Source organism: Malus sylvestris, chromosome 13 (assembly GCF_916048215.2).
Source record: "Malus sylvestris chromosome 13, drMalSylv7.2, whole genome shotgun sequence".
Classification (NCBI taxonomy): Eukaryota; Viridiplantae; Streptophyta; class Magnoliopsida; order Rosales; family Rosaceae; genus Malus; species Malus sylvestris.
In genome coordinates, this window is record NC_062272.1 from 25,242,857 (window position 1) to 25,262,205 (window position 19,349).

Consider the following 19,349-nt stretch of genomic DNA (forward strand, 5'->3'; position numbering starts at 1 on the left):
TCGACCTCGAGTTCTCCTTAAAACGATCTTGGTAGCTAGTAGACAAGTCCCTTGTTAAGCAAATAAATTCTTCAACTCGAGAAGCCGAACTTTTAGTGCACTTAGGTGGGATAATCATGAAGTTAATTTCATAAACAAGATTAAAATATACCAAATGATTATCAAAATATTTTTCCTTCCCCAAATTTTTTTTGGCCAACAATAGAATTTAACTCCAATTTATTAGATTGTTGATTCTCTAAAGGCATAACAAATTCAGAATCACCCATTTCTTGAGTCTCCATGTAACAACTTGTCCCTAATTTTACGATTTTTATAATTATAATGGGAATTGATGAAAATGCCCCTTGAGGTGAGATTGTTGACTTTCGTTGATCGTTATTTTGTGGCGCGTATGAGCTATTATCTTATCGTATTTTCGGAGTACGTGGCACACCTCGACCTAAATCAGGGCGTGTTGGCCGTCACGTAAGAGTGACGTAACCATGTGCACAGTGCGGAAGTAAAATTGATATAGAGACATACGAGTGAATAAAAACAAAAAAAAAAACCAAACTACTAGCAGTACTAGCTAAGCTAAAGTGCTAGTGCGAGATTAAGTGTGAAATACACAACCAGAGCATAAATAACCTAAGTGCAGTCAAGCAGGACAAGTACTAATTATACAACACCCAAGGGTGATCCTACATTTATGATGTTCTGTCAGAACCACCGTTGAAATCCTGGTGAGCCACCAAAGTACTTCTACCTAAAACCTGGAGGGGCGCAAAAACAGAAAGTGTGAGTGGGCAAAAACAAAGCTTTTCAAAATCATTTCATTTCTCAAATGTTCTAACCCCTCACCGTAAAACCTGTATAATTTCTCAGAATATAATATATGCTATATCAAAATTCATGCTCAGGATGAAAGTCCATAGAAATATACCATGCCAAAGTATCTCAATGAAATGCTATAAATAATCCAGTTAAAATATATCAATGCCAGACATCATATCAGCTAGATCCACCTAACGTGACCTGCATGGCTAAATCTATATCTCATAACCAATCTCAATCATATCAAATTCTGCACACAAGTCGGAACCACCTAAAGTGGTCTGTACAATAGGACTAGGTGTAAAATAAATATGCTCTAGTGCTACGATCATATGAAGATTGTGCGAATGATCGCAGGTCACCTATGAGTTGGAACCACCTAAAGTGGTCTGTACGACAAGCTTGTGCACCTAACTTGGATCCAAGGTGAGGATATGGTGCGGGAGGTGAACATCACGTGAAGGTCTGTGCCCTAACTCTGGGCGGAAGCACTAACACCGGGGTGCAGGTTTATGAGCTCTCAATACATCATATCGTATCTTGCATAACTGAAACAATCTCATATATTTAATTTATTAACTTACCTGGCACTTACATGTGCGTCTGCAGCACCAATAATAAATATATGCAACTACTAATGCATAAATAAAATAGGCAAATACTTTGCATGGCATTTCAAAACGTATAATCATTCAAATTCATTTTCCGGGAAAAATCTCAAGTATATAGGCATATACGGAAAACCAAAAGCCCACTCACTGATATGTTGAAGGGTCGTAACCCCCGAGCCTCGATTGATGACGCTCGTCCTCAGGATAGGTCTCACCTATATGCGAAATAACTGAATAAAAGTTATTTAAAGCACATACACAAAACTAGGAAATAACTTCTCATACAATGCTCAAATGGGATGTTTGAATATACCACCATGACCTACTCAACGTCAGGAGCATCCCCATAATTTTAGAAAAAAATTTCATGATCCCACATGCCCTCACGTGCGGGCCAAGGCACGGCCATATACGCCCCCACGCGTAGGCACGTGCTTGGCACACCTAACGGAAACCTCAATGTTGTTAGGGAATATTTCGTTAAAAAGTAGCATATGCCGTTAAAGTTACCTAATGGCGTCAGAATATTCTGTCAACTTTGACGGAATATTCTCCTCCTTCTTCCTTGGTTCGCTAGAGTCCGGTGCCGGTGCCGCTGCGATCGCCGGTTTCTGGAAAATCTTTAAAGCTTCATATCTCACTCATTTTTGCACCAAAATCCATGAAATTTGAACCAAAATGAAGCTTAAGGCTAGAGGAACAAAACCTTACCACTTTTAGGCCTTGAAATCCACGGGATCTTGCCTAAGAGACCTCGACAATCCGGCCAAAATTTCAAACTTGTCAAACTACGCATCCCGACGTCCAAATCACTCCAACTTTCTTCCTCGAGCTTCGTGAGGGTGTGTTAAGGCTCCCTCTAACCTTAAAACTCCTTGAAAACTTCACGATTACGTTTGCATGAACAATACCTTAACTCGGGAATTCTGGTTCTCGGGTTTTCGAAGGTTTCACGTCCTAAAAATGGTATGGTTGAATTCTTGGGCTCGTAAAGAACACAGTCATTACCTTCACCACCTTGATTCGTGCACAAAATGGTTGATTCACGAATTGACCGTACAACTGTATGGAAGAGGAAGAAAAACCAAGAGGGAAGAGAGAGAAAGATAGTCAACGGGAGAGGGAGTATGTGTGTGCTCTTGATTTTCTTACAACCACCCAAAACAATTAGAACCTTTAGTTCTAATTGGGTCCAAAAATTTAGAAACTTAACATATTGGACCACCTCTAAAAGCATGTCACACACAACACACCTCAACGTCCAAGGGAAAAATAGACATTTCACACTGACGATAAAATAATTCGGGACGGACTGTGACATGTGACAATACGAATAGCTAGGTGAAAATATAATACTATAACCAAACTCAAACTTTCATTCTCGTTCCATACAATACTATAATATGATATCCTTATAAAAACATGGAGTCAAATATATATATATATATATATATATATATATATATATATATAATAACATCACGCCAAATATACATATATAATAACATAAATTTAAAATAATTGTACTAAAATTAAAATTAAACATAAAAGAATTTTCACCTACGTATTTGAAACATCACGTACTCTGAGAATACGATAAAATAGTAGCTTATACGCATCACAAAATGACAGTTAACGGAAGTTAACAATCTCGCTTCAAGGGGCATTTTCGTCAATTTACACCATTAAAATTATAAAAACTGTAAAATTAGGGATGAGTTGTTACACTCCACGTGTGGGAAATCATTCTCAACAAGCAAAATTTCTTGTTATTTTTCTTCTCCCCTAACATCCACCATTTCTTGGCAAAATTAAATTTTAGTCTCCATCAGCGTAGCTTCTTTTCTAATGATTGATTGGCCCGTTCTTGCCAAATACAATTTGTAGAAATCAGGAAAGAATTTCTTAACAATTAGTCACTTCCACCAACGTCAAGTTTGGATAAGATTTTTCCCCTGTTGTCACCTAGATTATGCATTTGATCCCACCATAAACGCACATCACCATCTAAATAAGAAGTAGGCATCTTCACCATCTTCCTTTCCGTAATTGGTCGTGTCTTGAAAAGTTTTTCTACATCCTCAACCCACAAGAGAAACCTTCAATATAATCACTTCCAGGGAAAATAGAAATATCTTCAACATCAACTAGAAATAACTTTAACCTTGAATAGATAATCGAAGGGTGTTTGACATGAAGGACAATTAGTATTATGGTTTGCATTTCTCTCCACTTGTAAGTAAGAGGTCTCGTATTCGACTCCCATGAATGGTGAGTCAAAATTTTCATCTTTAAATATTGTTGTAACTGAGAAATCTCAGATTCAACCCTAGCCGCCCCTCTTCTTTCTTTCTTGCCCAAAATCAAAGAATCTCACTTGTCCCATATCTGTAGACCCCTTCCTTCGGTTTCTTATTCTCCAAGCTACAATGTAGTAGTGCTTTATTTAGGTTTTCTAGTAAACATAAGTCAGATGGTTCCATCGACAGGTTCAAAGCATTGCTAGTTTCAAGATAGTTTCGCTAACAAGAAGAAATTGATTTCCATGACACTTTCAATCCACTAACTAAGACAGTCAGCAAAAGACTTGTTATCTCATTGTTTGGTTGCCCGGTTCCAACTGATTTCAATTTCTAAGGGAGAAATGAAATTATGGACAACAAACGGACCAAGTTCTAAATCTACCCTCCTTAGGTCATGAAGAACAAACAGACCAAATCTTAAATCCTTACATTTGTATGTGAAGTTGTGTTATGTGTCATTTCCATACCAAATAAACTCCTTTATAACATGTATATACTATTTAGAGAGTGTGTACACTAAATGTTTTTATGTCTAACAATCATACAAGAGCATAACGTTATTTAAGTGGTGGAAAGGTTAATAGTTTAAAGATCTAAAATGTTATATGACTAATAAGAAGAAAAAAAAATACAAGTATTTAAACTACAGATTAATAGAATCTTATTTATCAATCACAAAGAGTGAAAAAGGCTATTTAGTATTCTATCACAATAAAAAAGTTAAGCATAGTAATGTAATTTCACAAAACAAAATTTTGCTTTTTTTTTTTTGGTTTAAGCATCACTTACATGGATTTTAATATCTCTAATTTAAAAAAAAAAAAAAATTAAACATCTCTCTCCACTCACGTTCTATCTCACTCTCTTCTTCTCTTATTCAATTTTAAAAACAAAAATAAAAAATTTCATACCCTTGATACGTGGATATATACTTATAAATGTATAACTAGCTTAATAACCCAACATAACGATGCGATTATGTTTTAGATAAGATATTGGACAAGGATTGTCTGCCCCCCTTCTTCCATGCCCTCCTGTTTGTGTGATCACGGTTAAGTTACGTCAACATTTTATATTACTATTCATTTTTGTCTTATTATCTTTATAAAAAAGAATATAAAATGTTGACATATCTTAACCGTGACCACACAAAATAGGAGGGCATGGAAGGACCCTGTTTGTGTGATCACGGTTAAACCACGTCAACATTTTATATTACTATTCATTTTTGTCTTATTATCTTTATAAAAAAATAATATAAAATGTTGACGTGGCTTAATTGTGACCACACAAAATAGGAGGGCATGGAAGGACATGCCCTCCTGTTTGTGTGATCAGGGTTAAGCCACGTCAACATTTTATATTACTATTCATTTTTGTCTTATTATCTTTATAAAAAAATAATATAAAATGTTGACGTGGCTTAACGTGACCACACAAAATAGGAGGGCATGGAAGGACCGTGTTTGTGTGATCACGGTTAAACCACGTCAACATTTTATATTACTATTTACTTTTTTCTTATTATCTTTATAAAAAAATAATATAAAATATTGACGTGACTTAACCGTAACCACACAAAATAAAAAGGCATAGAAAGACATGGAAAAAAAAAGGAGGTAGACAATCCTTGTCCTAAGATATTTTGTTATAGTACAACACAGGTTTCGTTCCCATGACAGGAAAATATTAAAAGGAAGAAAGGAAGAAGACAAGAGGAAGTTTCGCGAGAGAGAAAGAGGTTTCCTAAGTCCTAATTTTAGTGACAGAAACTTGGCTGTTGCTCTGCTGCTGCTACTTCCATCACTGCCTTTCAGTTTCTCAGGCAACATCAACAACAACAAAGCCGATTCTCGAGAGAGAGATCGATCCTTTTTCAGAGACAGAATGAGCAGCGACAAGGCTCCGAATCCAATCGCTGCATCTGCTGCATTATCCCCCACAAATGCATCCAGTAATACTACCACTGGCGGTGGTGGCCCTGCTGCCGTTGCTAATGCTAACGTAAGCCTTCATCCCGGCGTTGAATCCTGTAAGGGCATCAATGGCCTTGACAAACTCGTCCTCCATGATCCACGAGGCAGTTCTGCTGAGGTATTCCCCTCGGAAACGACGTCCTTCTCCCTTATATCCCTCTTTTCCTTCGTTTTGGCTTTCCTTTTTCTTTTTCGTTTGATCGAGATCTGATGCTTGCTTGATTTCATTTTCTGTTTTAGAATTAGAAATGGAATTATTCGATTTTGTTTCAATATCTTGTTTGTTAATTTGGACTTAGATCCCGTTTGGTGAATCTAGGGTTTATTGATTTGCTGCGTTCTGATTTGTTCGATCTGTTTGGGTGGAGTTCTTGAGTAACGAGGTGATGAGGAAATCACGAGTGATTGATTTTTTATTTATTTGTTTATCAGGCTAATTTTAATCTTGAACTAATTGTTTTAAGGGAAAACAATGTGTTTTTCCACGGTTTCGGAGTGAGAACTTAAAGAGCAGGAATCTGTTTATTAGTTACTACCATGAAATTTCCTTGTACAAACCTAAGCCTGCCTCATCTTTTACCCTTTGGAGGATTGAGAAGTGTCTTCGATTGATAAGAGTAGAAACCGGTTAAGTGTATTGGTAATTTCTCATTTTTGTACAAATTTGGAGGATCGAGAAGTGTCTGCGGTTTTATTAATTTTACTGTTTTTTCGTATTAGAAACTAGTTGTTGCGGTCAAATCTGGACAAAAATTCATATCATGGAAGGACTAAACTCATAATTTCCTTTTGGAGTGTAATTCAAGTCTGATTGGTGAGGAACAGTAGGTCCACCAATAGCAATAGGATCTTTCCAAAGGTTTTGAAGTTCATGGAGTATTAACTAATCTGCTATGACACTTCTTTTTTTCTCTTGCTAAATAGATATTTATAAGTAGATGCACAAAGTTCAGTCATTTCAATTGGAAGGAAATTAAGACGAGTATCTAATATGAGAAAGCTAGTGGTGTTATGTTGTGTACATTACAAGATTTATTATCAAATCGAATATTTTTTTTACCTTAAAAACACTCAAATAATTTTGATTTTGCCTGTTCACGGGACATGTATCCAATGTGATTTCGTACTTAGTGTTTGTTAATTAATCTGATAAGTGCGATAGTCTATTAATGTTTCTGACATTAGCCTACTGTCTTTTGCCTATGTAGAATGCCAATTTGGTTCACTTCTCTCCCTTGATGACACTTGAATTGGGATACAATTACTTGAGTGCATGCTAATGCTTTATTTTTCATTTACCGCTTGATGATGATTTTCTTGATGCTAGTCTTGCTCTTTCTAGATTTAAACACTAATATATTAATTGGTATTGCACCCTGAGTTATTATTGGTCTGCATAGTTTCACTTTCTATGTTTGTTTCATTTTAGAATGTAATTTCAGGCTGCAGAAGCATATTTCCAAGGCTGATTACAGTGGCCTTTCAACTTCTGTTGCCTTATAGTTATTTGTTTTTGGGCTTTTCAGGTGTATTTGTATGGGGCTCATGTAACTTCATGGAAGAATGATCATGGAGAGGAATTGCTATTTGTTAGCAGTAAGGTGCTATGCAGCAATTTATGTTAATTCTTTTTATCTATTATTTTTTTTAGGTGTAAATTCTCTTGATTTTTCCAACGGACATCACTGAAGGAATTTCCATTTCATTTTTTGTTTCTTTACAATGTTGTGTATTATCTTTAATGGGGATTCTTTTTACATATTTTCTTTTTCTTGTTCATAATTTAGAAAATGCTTTTAACCATTGTATTCATGTATCATAGCATTATTTTGGATGAAAAACTGCTAATATGATATGTATGCATTAAACGGATGGGAGCTTATTGTATTGTAATAACAAACCTTTGAAAAGGATGGAGTGCATGTTGGCATTGTGGTACTGCATTATGTGGAGTGAGCAGTGTCGGTATACACCATTATAAAGTTATGTCATCCAAATTTTTGCTTATCAACTCAGTTTGTTTCTTATTCTTTTAGTTTTAGGTGGGCTTTAAGATTTGGTCAGGTTGCTTTTGTGACTGTTCTGTGCTCCTGGGAGGATAATTAGGATGTTGATTATAGATTCTTGGAAGTCTGGCAACACTGTTTTTCGTTAGTGTCATGAAACATGAGACGACTAGGGATGACAGTTTTATCCGTGATGCTCAATTCTCTCAGCAACCCACACCGAATGGGGAAAGCATGGGGTTGGGGACGACAATCTTTTTTCTTCCAAATAAGGTTGGGGTATGGGGGTGCAGACTGAGGTCCCTGCCCCATACCCGTTCTCATCCCCATCCCTGTTCCCCATCTGGTTTTTTATTTTATACCATATCTTCTGTTTAACTGGATTTTGCTATCAAAATTTGTAGAAAGGGATATAACCTTAATTACTATCATGCATTTCACAATGGAAAGGGGACTGATAATACTTTGTGGCATATTTCTTCCCCCTTTTATTTTTGCCCTTCCTTTATTCACCCAAAAACAATTCATCTGAGATGTATATATCTTATTTCTTCCGCAGGCTATCTTTAAGCCTCCAAAAGCAATTCGTGGGGGAATCCCGTTATGCTTTCCGCAGGTATGCACTCCTTTCTGATGGTCTTTCCTGCTTTATTTGATTGTTCATCCTAGTGAAGGGAACTTGTACGTTGTTTATGCAGTTTTCAAATCTTGGTCCTCTTGATGCACATGGATTTGCTAGAAACAGATTTTGGAGCATTGACTCTGATCCATCTCCGTTCCCAACAAATAGTCCCAATAAAGTTTTTATTGACTTGATCCTTAAGCCTACTGAAGAAGATATGAAGACCTGGCCTCACAGGTGAATACTGGGAAATATGTTGATTTATTATTTGTTAAGACATTGGAGGAAGATTCTAATTGGAATCTACATAACTTCTGTTTTTTCGTCAACTTTAACTATAAGGTTTCTTTTACTGGATTTCATGTTCAACTGAAGTTATGAGTTCCGGCTGCGGGTAGCTTTGGGACCTGGAGGAGATCTGACATTGATATCCCGCATCAGGAATACCAACACCGATGGGAAGCCATTCACATTCACATTTGCATATCACACTTACTTTGCTGTTTCAGATATCAGGTTATTCATCCACTTGATCTTGTAAGAAATGCTATTTATTTAGCCTCTAAATAAACCAAACAAGTAAAGGGACTCCAAAATTGATAGCTTTTCATCTCATTTTCTGCCTAAAATACTCTTGAATTTGTGAGCATAGTATAGGTATCATTGTTGTAGGTGTTGGAACTTTTCTTTCACTCCATAAGTGATCAGAGTACGACGCATAAACATATCTCGTCTGTCTATGGTTGACTATGCTGCATTGTGGCAGAATGTGTGACTGAAATAGCATAATAACTTAAAATGTACTTGGTCGCATCATTATGAAAATAACTTTGAAGACAAGCTCAGAAAATGGGTAAAATTAAAGCACTTTTTAACTGATGAGCATGTGATATTCTGCGAACGTAGCCGTACTGGAAGGTGGGCTGGATCGCCTCCTTTTCAGTGAGAGCTAATGCTTGTTGGGTATTTTGTAAAGAGGTTCCATGCAATACAGAGGATACAATTATAAAAGTGTGGTTCGCTCCTTGTATGCTGAATATAGATGCATGTCTATGTTTATGTAAACTCTATAAACCTAATTAAAATATTTAAAATGATAAGATTATCCCATAAAAATTTAAAGTTAATCAGATCTTATTAACTGCGAATTGTGCAATATGACAGTCAGAAAAGAAAAACCGTTGTTTACCATCCATGCTTGCCCTCAATTTAAATGCCATATCATGTAATATACAGTTTAAAGGACAACAACAGTTCTGGATGGTATTGAAATTTTCTTTGTGCTTCTGTTCAGTGAAGTTCGCGTAGAAGGATTGGAAACCTTGGATTATCTTGACAACTTGCAGAGCAGGAAACGTTGCACTGAACAGGGCGATGCTATAACATTTGAGTCAGAGGTAAGTTGAAGTCTCTCTCAATTTCTGCGTTTATTAGTTTTGTTAATTTTTCACTTTATTTTCCTAATAATAATTAGGTGGACAAGATATATCTGAGCACTCCTACAAAGATTGCAATTCTGGATCATGAGAAGAAGAGAACATTTGTAATACGCAAAGATGGTCTTCCAGATGCTGGTTAGGATTAATATGTTCAATCTTTCATATTAGAGTTATTCCTGCTGCAGTCTATTTTCTTTATTTTTAAAATTTCCGGTGTCCTGACTGAAGCTTATAGTGGCTTTATCATAACTAACAAGAGAACAGAGTGAATTGCTCTATCCTATGACTCCCGAGATAACTAGGATTAATGGAGAGAACTCTTGTTCTTTCTTCGTTCTTTTCAAAATAGTAGCCTCATTGGTTTAAATGTTATTGATCTATGATTTGATTAATTTAAAAGTTGATAGTGAAGAAAATTTTTAAATTTATCAACATCCACCGTCTTCAGCCATGTTTTACCTTAAGTCCTACACTATCATATCTTTCCTAAATCTACAACCAGTTTTATTAGGTCTTTATGTTGATTAAGTCACTAATGATCTTCGTTGAATATATCCAAGTTCCACAGCCGGTTCTCTCATTTGATTCTTGGTTAATAGAAGTGAGATGTTTTTTGTTGATAAGAGTTATAATGTGAAATACCTGCCCTCGTAGTGTTTGTTGGAATTGTATTCTGTACTGTATAGTGATTTAAATTTTTTCCCCCATTCAGTTGTATGGAATCCCTGGGATAAGAAGGCGAAGGCTTTGACTGACTTTGGAGATGATGAATACAAGCATATGCTGTGTGTGGAGGCTGCTGCTATTGAGAAACCTATAACATTGAAACCTGGAGAGGAGTGGAGAGGAAGGCAGGAGCTTTCAGCTGTTCCTTCCAGTTACTGCAGCGGGCAACTTGATCCTCGAAAGGTTCTTCAGGGAAGCTGAAAGTTCCATCATTCTGGCCTATACTTTGTACAGGTACGTGTGCCGAGAGTTCAAACTAGTAAATATCTAATCATACATCTGGTGCTGGCCTTTCACTTCACCACGAATTGTCTGATGCATCAAGTAGACCTAACTTGTAAATTCAAAACATAAGCATTACAATGAATTCATACTTGTCTTTCTAAGATGCCTATACTTGTTTTTCGTTGTTTCATTTTTCTGATTGAACTGTTGCTATTTTGCATGATCAGCTCTTGTTTTACTATTTGGTAACAAAAATATTAGCTCGTATGTACTGTTTTTTTCTTTCTAATGAACGAATTGTATCTGCTTCTATTTTTCTCTCCAATGAATTGTTAGTAAGCAAAATGAAGGGGAAATTGACTACTAATAGTTTCTTTTCAAAGGTGGCAGCCAAACCTTTAGGGCTCGGTTGGTACACATGATTAAATTGGAATGGATAGCTTATTAAATTAAAGGTATTTTGAAGGGAGAAATTATAACATTATGACCACCTAGAGGTAGACCTGTAAATAGGTCGGGTTTACTAGGTTTGGGTCGGGTTCAACCCAACCCATTAAGCTAACGGGTCACCCAAACCCAATCCATTAAGTTAACAGGTCATCCGTTTCAACCCGTTTCACCCGTTAACCTTTTATTTTTATTTTTTATTTTTTACACTCTGTAAGAAAGAAATCTTTCCAATAGAATAAGGTTCAGAGAAATACCAAAAGGAACCACAAAACAAAAACCAACTGGGTTCAACGCCACAAATCTATCGAATACATGAGCAGCTCCAAATCCAAAATTAGCAAAAATAAATCTAAATCTGAACTGGGTTCCATTTGTCACATATAATCCAATACATGAGCAGCTCCAAATCCAAAATTAGCAAAAACAAAGATCAAAACCCCAAATTGATGACATGGGTAAGCATTAATTTCATTCCAATCAATAAAATCCACACTTTAAGAAGAACCCAGAAACAAAAACATAAGGAATCAGATCCAAAATAACAAAAAACCCATATTTTAGAGAGAGGGAGAGAGAGGATTACCAGGAGCAATCTTGAGGAGGGACAAAAGAGGAGGGCAATCGCAGTTGCAAGAAGGGCAAGAGATTTTAGAATCCCCCAACTTTATGGTATTCTTGAAGATGAGGGAGATAACCAGAGCTAGAAGGGAAGGAGCACACCGATCCGGCGATCCCTCAGAGAGCAACGGCCTGCGTGAGAGAGAGTGGAGAGGGACTGAGGGTTTAGTATTGAAATTACACAAGTCCTCAATAACGGGTGAAACGGGTTTCATTGGTTCACTCAAAATGACCCGTTAAATAACGGGTTGACCCGTTAACCATCCGACCCGTTTATCACTCACCTGAAAAGTAATTTTAACGGGTCGGATTGAAAATGCCAGGTATACCTAGAGGATAGAAGATGAATTACTCGTGAAGAAACTTATTAACAGAAACTAAAGGGATGTTGATGCATCATTTAGTTTGGAATGTGATTTTGCTTATGGGTAATGGTTATGGAGTAGATTGTTATGGTAGCAGGGGGTTTGGGAATTTGTTCAATCGACTCATATTCTCAGAATAGCTTTTCGAGGATTCGGGAATACAGACGGGTTGGTTTCATGGACGTGAACTGTTAAAATAGATGTTGTCGTTTGTTTTAATTAGTATGATTTCAAATATTGTTGGTGATAGTCTAATAGATCTTTCGTTCTGCAGGTATGTTGTTGCACATGTACATCGGTCGGGACAACAAATTCAGCCCGCTATTTTCGCTCCGAGAATTTTACTGTGTTGGGTGAAATGATCGATTCATGAGTACATATGACTCGATATAATATGTTTTTTAAGTCGATAAATTTTTTTTTATTTTTTATTTTTTTTTTTGTTTTTTTGGGTGTGGAAGGAAATTAACTCGAGTGGAAATGGTCGGCACTTGGTCCGGTGGATGAGAGTACGTGTTTCTGTTAAACGAAATTTCAGTGAATGTTCTTTTCGATTTTTAGATTCGATTTGATTTGGTTTACGGTAATTCCTTCTTATCTTAAAATAATATGTAGAGTAGTGGCACTGTATGTTTTCTCCTGATAGAAGAGATGAAATTTGGTAATTTTCATCCATAAATGATATGCATCTCCTTCTCTATTTACAAAAAATATAGCGAGATGAAATTTGAACATATAGTAGCAAAAAATATGGCAATTTTTGCCAAGATTCATGTGAGGGATAAATCCAAATGATATTTCTGTCAATTAGATCTGGCAGTAGGCCCATGTAGACTTGGTAAATCAGTCCATAACAAGTAACTCGATAACGATTCTTTTTGTTAGCGAGTTATGTGTTTTGTATTGAGTTAAGGGGTCACGCAAGAATTTATTAGGCCTAATGTCTTGACTTGGCAAATTGGTTGTGTTTGTGTCGTTTTGGTGTCATACTGATTATCTTTTCAGGTTTTTAACTGCTGACTTGATAACAATCTAACTTATTAATGAGTTTATAACAGGTGAAATGATAACGACTTAACTAGTTAACATGTTATCTTGGAACTTGTTATTTTCGTATCATGTTAACAAATCGTGCAAAAAATTACTAGGTCTAGGCCCATGCTCGACTGCACTATGGTTGCATATTGAGGGGCTTGCCAGTCAAGAATCCACCTTAATTATCGTTTATGTAAAAGTAAAAATCTGTCCGAGCATCTCAAATTACATAGGTAAATGCGTACTCAAATTCGTGTTGATGAGTTACATGGTATAACTTTGCTCCAATAGTGTAGGCCATCGAGTAGGCAATTTTGTTTATTATTATTCATATTAAGTAGGCAATATTGCCTACACATTTAATAGACAAATTGGGTCTCACATCTCTTTTCGCACTAAAATACTCTTTGTGGTCCCTCAATTAGATTGTGCTGTATTGTTTTTGTTAGGAACAAAGGATGAAAATAAATAATCTAATACAATTTTGCAAACTTGGGTTGCCTAATTCATTGGAGTGATCAAGTTTCCATAAGGAAAAATGAGTAGGAAACATGCCACATAAGCCTGTATGGTACACTTTTGTCTACTTTGTTTGTCTACACTATTAGAGATTGGCACACCCCAACCCAGATATCCAAATGACACATGTATGGCACATGCTGGTCGACACCCAAGGGTGACGGAAGCCATGAATATGCGAAAATATGAGAGGACAAGTAAACCAGAAAGCATACAACAACTATAATCACAAGGAATTTGCAAAACATTAAGAGGCAAAAAAAATAATAATTCAATTTAAACATGTAAGAACAGAGTATCCAACGTTCACAAATCTGAATAAAAATGTACGAATGTATCCAGAGCATACCACAAAACGAAAGTGCTAGAGAAAGGTAAAACAACAAGTGACAAATGATCATAAATGGAAGTCATACTAGAGTGGAAGGATGCAAGGTCACTAGTAGGGAAATGCCTCGATGCTTGGGTCATACTCTTCATCACTAAGTTCTGAGGGGGGTTTAAAAATAGAAAATGTGAGTGGACCAAAATTTATATTAATACTAATAATACGAAAACCAATTTCTTACTGAACATACTAACCCCCTATTTTGAAAACACACACACACACACACACACACACACACACACACACACACATATATATATATATATATATATATATATATAACACTACATTGTAGTTTTCCGAAAACTCTACATGCCATGAAAACGTTAAAAATCAGTACGTATAAAACTGTATGACACTGGGTTACGCAGTGAAGAAACATGGCAGGCCTCATCACTCGAAGGTGAAGCTGTATGACTCCGGGTTACGCCAAAGAAGAAATATATAACATCACACACCAGCACTAGCCTCGGGCTAGTGAAGCTAGGGGTATGTCATCAATCTCATCAACTCCTCATTTGCTTGAAGGCAGTACCTGTCCATCATCCGAAGGTGAAGTTGTACGACACTGGGGTACGCCAGTGAAGAAACATGGTAGGCCCCATCACCTGAATGTGAAGCTGTATGACTCCGGGTTACATTGGAGAAGAAATATATACATAAATATCCTCAATTGTGTCCTATGGCCATAGACATCTACATACCCGTGTTGTGTGGATGTGCTGTATGATAGCCTGCTAGATAAGTACCAAAAACACACCTTAAAAACTCATATCAAATCCAGAAGCGAAAACCCAATATTTCATAACCTTTAGTAAAATGTAAATTCGATAAATAAAAAATATCCTGTAAACCATAAATGTAGAAATCCGGAAAATATAATATAAAACATATTCGATGCATGAAATATGAAATGCATGCAAGCCTAATATTTCATAAAAACATGCGAGTTTAGAAGGGGTCTATTCACAATTATTCCACTACCGATGAGCCGCTCGAACTAGGGATGACTGGATCACTTCCAACTGATGAACCTAAACAAAAATGAAGGCCATTTAGTAAAACTCTACTAAAATGATGGAATTTGGAAAAATGGACAACAGATTCGGATTCAGCACGTCGAAAAACCTAAGAGGGACCTCAGGTTCCCCCATGTATCGCCGCACGTGGCAGCGACCCGAAAGGCCACGCGCCGAGATGGGTCGCCGGAAAGTTCGTCGAAAAAATTCTTTAGTGCCGCCATGGATGACTACAGAACACATTACCTTCGGCGGAGGTGTGTGTGCTCCACACGCCAACCATAACACACACCCACGGACAGGCCACATGTCGGCCCAAGAAGTTGGGTTTGGGTTCAGGTTGGATCCTGGTTTGGCCTGGGAATAGGTTATTGGGTTTGGTTTAGGCCTGGCTCTGGTTTGGGCTAGGTTTAGAGTTGGGTTATGGGTCACGGGTTGGGTTAACCGGGTTTTAGGCCGTGGATTCGGTCGGAATTTAGGCAATATTTCCAGAGCTCTGTTCAAGCTCGATTCTACACCATTTGCAATGATTCAAAAGCCAAAATGAAGCTTGGCACTAAGGGAAGAGATTCGTACCGTTTTGGAGTTGGCCGAAAATAAGCTCGAAAGCCGACCTCGCCGGAAAATACGGAAAGGAGTTTCTAAGGTATATTTGTGTTCAACAACCACAAAGACTACTAAAATGTCCCTAACTTACTCCTAAACATGATCTACGAAGATTTAGAGTTGTTAACAAGCTTACCTCGTCGAAAAACGGCGAGAACTCGTCGGATCAACGCTTAGCACATTGAACGTACTGTGCAACAGGGGAGAGAGAGAGAGAGAGAGAGAGAGAGAGAGAGAGAGAAAACAAGGGATATCTCTGCGTTCAAGGTTTGTAGGACTTGCACAAGAGGAAGTGATGGTGGTGTGGTGGTCACTGGAGGGAAAAAAGAGCCGAAGATGGTCTCAGTGGTGGAAAGATAAGAAGGAAAAAGAGTGGTGAGGGAGAAAGAGTTTTAGAGTGAGAGAGAGATCACAGAAGAGGAAAGAAAAGGGGCACCAAAAATAAGGTGCCATGTGTCAGCCATGTAGAGGTCCAAAGTGGAGAAATATCTCAACTTGTGATATTACCAAAATGCCACTTATCGTTCAAAAATCGTAGGAGCTTCGTTTTAACTCCAAATATGATTCCGATCACGGCTACGCGTTCATATCAACGAGAGCTACGAAAATAAAATAAATGGAAAATTCTAATACACTAATGGACGAAAGTCAACAAAGTCAACCTTTCTGTCATTAAAGGTATTTTCGTAATTTTAACTAATTAAAATGAAATTTTCGAAACGGGTCGTTACAAAGATGCTGGAAATTGAATAGGTTAACTCATTTTAATGAGTCACGTAGGCAAAATTAACTCCAATGGTGTAGTCAAATTTTGTGCACTCCCCAATATCAGTGATGTTGCCTACTTCAACGTGAGTAAAAAAATCAAGCCCTCTCTTTTTAATAAAATGCAAGCATACTTCTCTTAAATAATAGTATAGATTTTTTTTTTGTAGAGAAATATGACATACACCTTAAGTGGTAACAATGCTCACCACTTCATTAATCATCGTTAAATGATTTTAAGTTTTGAGATCTGAGTAGTAGATTGATTAAATCAAACTCATCCAATAATGATCAGTAGGGTGGTGATTAAAGATTGAAAGAAATAATAAAATAGGACTTTACCTATTTGGTCACCCCTAGTCAATTTTGCCTATTTTAGCAAGTGGTGGATTGTCTTTTAGGCTTTTGGGTAAGGCCCTCATCTTTAACCCACCATGTCCGGGTTCGAACTTTGTTGCCTCCCCTTAGTATAAACTAGCCTTTTAGCACCACACTAAAAAGTAAGGGTGGGCATAAAAAATCATGGAACCGAGAAATCGAATTGAACCGGGAGTAAAAATAGACAAAAGCTGTATTGACTGAAAAAGTCAACTTAGGTTCAAAAATAAGACCGAATCGGTTCAGACCCAATTTCGATTTCGATTTTCATTTTGGCCGAACCGACTAGAACCAAATCGAATCAGCTAAATTAGCTTTGTTGATGCACAAAATCAGTGAGGACTTTAGTACAACAGAAGGTGTTAAGTTTGTGACCTTCGCTAGATTGCTCCGGTCACTAGTATGGATAAGTATGTAAATGGATAGAGATAGGGAAGCAAACACAAGATGTACGTGGTTCACCCAGATTAGCTACGTCCACAGAGTAGAGGAGTTCTCATTAATTGTGAAGGGTGTACATAAGTACATAGGTTCAAGCTCTCCTTTAGTGAGTATAAGTGAATGATTTAGTACAAATGACATTAGGCAATATTGTGAGAGAATGATCTCTATTTATTGAAGAGAGTTTCTAGTTTCATTCTGACATTGACACGTGTCGTGTTGTGATTGGCTTCTGATGTTGACACGTGTCGTTCTATGATTGGCTTCTGATGTCGACAAGTGTCGCGCTGTGATTGGCCACTTGGTTGGAAGGAAACTCTTCTGGGTCCTTGAAGGTATAATGTTGACTGGTGCTCAGTAGTTTTGGGATTGGTCAAGTATGGTACAAACAGTGCTCCTCTAAGTTCCCGAGTGAGGGAAGCTCCTCGGTTGGGGACTTGCAAGATCCAAGCCATTGAGTAATCACGAAACTTCTAAGTACCAAAGTGTGGTATCATTTTCACTTGCCTTATCTGTCTCATACATAGATGTGGCATCTTCTCTGGAAGTACTTTTCCTCCATTCAGGGGTGGTATCTTTAACCGATGAAGATGCACAAGGTAATGTATCAATTTCACTTGAAGCTTACTTGTAGTTTCGGGCTTGGTCAAGTGCGATACAAAACCCTATAGTAGGAGTCCCCCAAGTGGCCGAGCTAGGAGATTTGCCGAAAGAGGTAACAAACAAGGTAAGCAATCAGACTTCCAAGCAAGCAACCTGGATCGGAGGTTCGACTTTGGCTTCCGGTTGATTGTTCTCCTTCTCATTGTGTAGTAAACAGCAACAAGGATAAGAAGAAGCAAATGGAGAAGAGATGATATGAGATACTTTTTCTTTTGAAGAAGTAACTTTCCACAGGCTTATTCTTGAACTGGGCTGGAAGGTTTTCTGGTTTCCTCCAGAGTATAAGACCGACTCAAGAATTTGAGGGTCAAAACAAGTCCATCAAATCAAGAGTGCGTTTGACCTTGATGATATGGGATACTTTTGTTGTTGACGAAGTAATAGATGAATCGGCACTTGTTCTGTTGCGCTTGTCTCCACATGTTTCCTTGTATCCTTCTCACTTGCCCTATCTGTTCCTTAGGCAGATGTGGTATCTTTTCTGGAAGCATAAGATGTTGAAGATGAGTACTAGAGAGCAATGCCAGGTAAGTAATCAGGCAAAGGGTTCCAGGCAGTCAGTTCCTGACTGGAAGCTTGATTCCAAGTGCTGACTGATTGCTCTATTTCTCCTTGTCTTGCAGGTAAGAATAAGGGCAAAGGAAAATACAGGGAAAAAGCCTGATATGGGATACTCTTGCTTTTGACCCTTATGATATGAGATACTCTTGCTCTGGTGTGGCTGGTTTGCATAGGTATTATTGGGGGGGAAGAAAGCTGAGTATTTCGAGAGGCTTCGTTGGGAGTGCCTTCTCAGATATGAGGAAGGGTTGAGCATTTTTGCAGGTCTGCCTGCCCGTGGAGGATGGAGGTTGACATATATAGGAGTCTCCCTAACAACAAGTAGTAATGCTATTCCTTCACCCTTCTTGGTCGTAGCAATGTAGTGGGAGCTGCAAGCTTCACGTGTTTTAACTTTGTCAGAGCACTTTGAAAAAGTGGTATGTGGTATCTGGAAAGCTGATGTTGCGTGTGAAGATTACAGACAAGCTTTATCCAAGGAAATCTGGCTCTCGAAGTTTGGAGAGCGATGCCTCTTCAGTTTTCGAACAAGCAATCATGTCGGGGATCTGGCTCTTGAGATTCAGAGAACGGTGCCTCTTCAATTTTTGAGAAAACAATCCTGTTAGGAGTCTGGCTCTTGGGATTCGGAGAGCGGTGCCTCTTCGATTTTTTAGAAAGTAATCCTGTTGGGAGTCTGGCTCTCGAGATTCGGAGGGCGGTGCCTCTTCGATTTTTGAGCAAGTAATAATGCTATTCCTTTACCCTTCTTGGTCATAGCAATGTAGTGGGAGCTGTAAGCTTCACATGTTTTAACTTTGTCAGAGCGCTTTGAAAA

General features: G+C 37.6%; 1 protein-coding gene and 1 long non-coding RNA gene across 4 annotated transcripts; one reads left to right on the forward strand and one right to left on the reverse strand.

The window, feature by feature from the left end:
• Positions 1-559: 559 nt before the first annotated feature.
• Positions 560-2,424, reverse strand: LOC126596006 (uncharacterized). Of its 3 annotated transcripts, XR_007613799.1 has the most exons (5): positions 2,139-2,424; positions 1,938-2,038; positions 1,741-1,871; positions 1,576-1,642; positions 560-755 (listed from the first exon to the last, which is right to left on the reverse strand). It is a non-coding gene; the product is annotated as an uncharacterized LOC126596006 (long non-coding RNA). The 3 variants fall into 3 exon arrangements; XR_007613800.1 differs by lacking the exon at positions 1,741-1,871; XR_007613798.1 differs by having other exon boundaries at positions 1,741-2,038.
• A 2,987-nt stretch (positions 2,425-5,411) lies between these two features.
• Positions 5,412-12,744, forward strand: LOC126596004 (putative glucose-6-phosphate 1-epimerase). Its single transcript, XM_050262427.1, has 9 exons — positions 5,412-5,824; positions 7,233-7,307; positions 8,272-8,328; positions 8,411-8,571; positions 8,710-8,850; positions 9,629-9,731; positions 9,809-9,908; positions 10,486-10,733; positions 12,432-12,744. Exons 1-8 carry the CDS (start codon positions 5,618-5,620, stop codon positions 10,698-10,700), a joined length of 1,059 nt encoding a protein of 352 aa, XP_050118384.1. The 5' UTR covers positions 5,412-5,617; the 3' UTR covers positions 10,701-10,733; positions 12,432-12,744.
• Positions 12,745-19,349: the final 6,605 nt, after the last annotated feature.

Excerpts from the sequence above, each read along its gene's own strand:
- LOC126596004 (XM_050262427.1), top strand. The coding sequence starts at position 5,618 with ATGAGCAGCGACAAGGCTCCGAATCCAATCGCTGCATCTGCTGCATTA. Across the intron at positions 8,851-9,628 it reads TTTGCTGTTTCAGATATCAG|TGAAGTTCGCGTAGAAGGAT; the intron begins GTTATTCATCCA and ends GCTTCTGTTCAG. Across the intron at positions 9,909-10,485 it reads AGATGGTCTTCCAGATGCTG|TTGTATGGAATCCCTGGGAT; the intron begins GTTAGGATTAAT and ends TCCCCCATTCAG.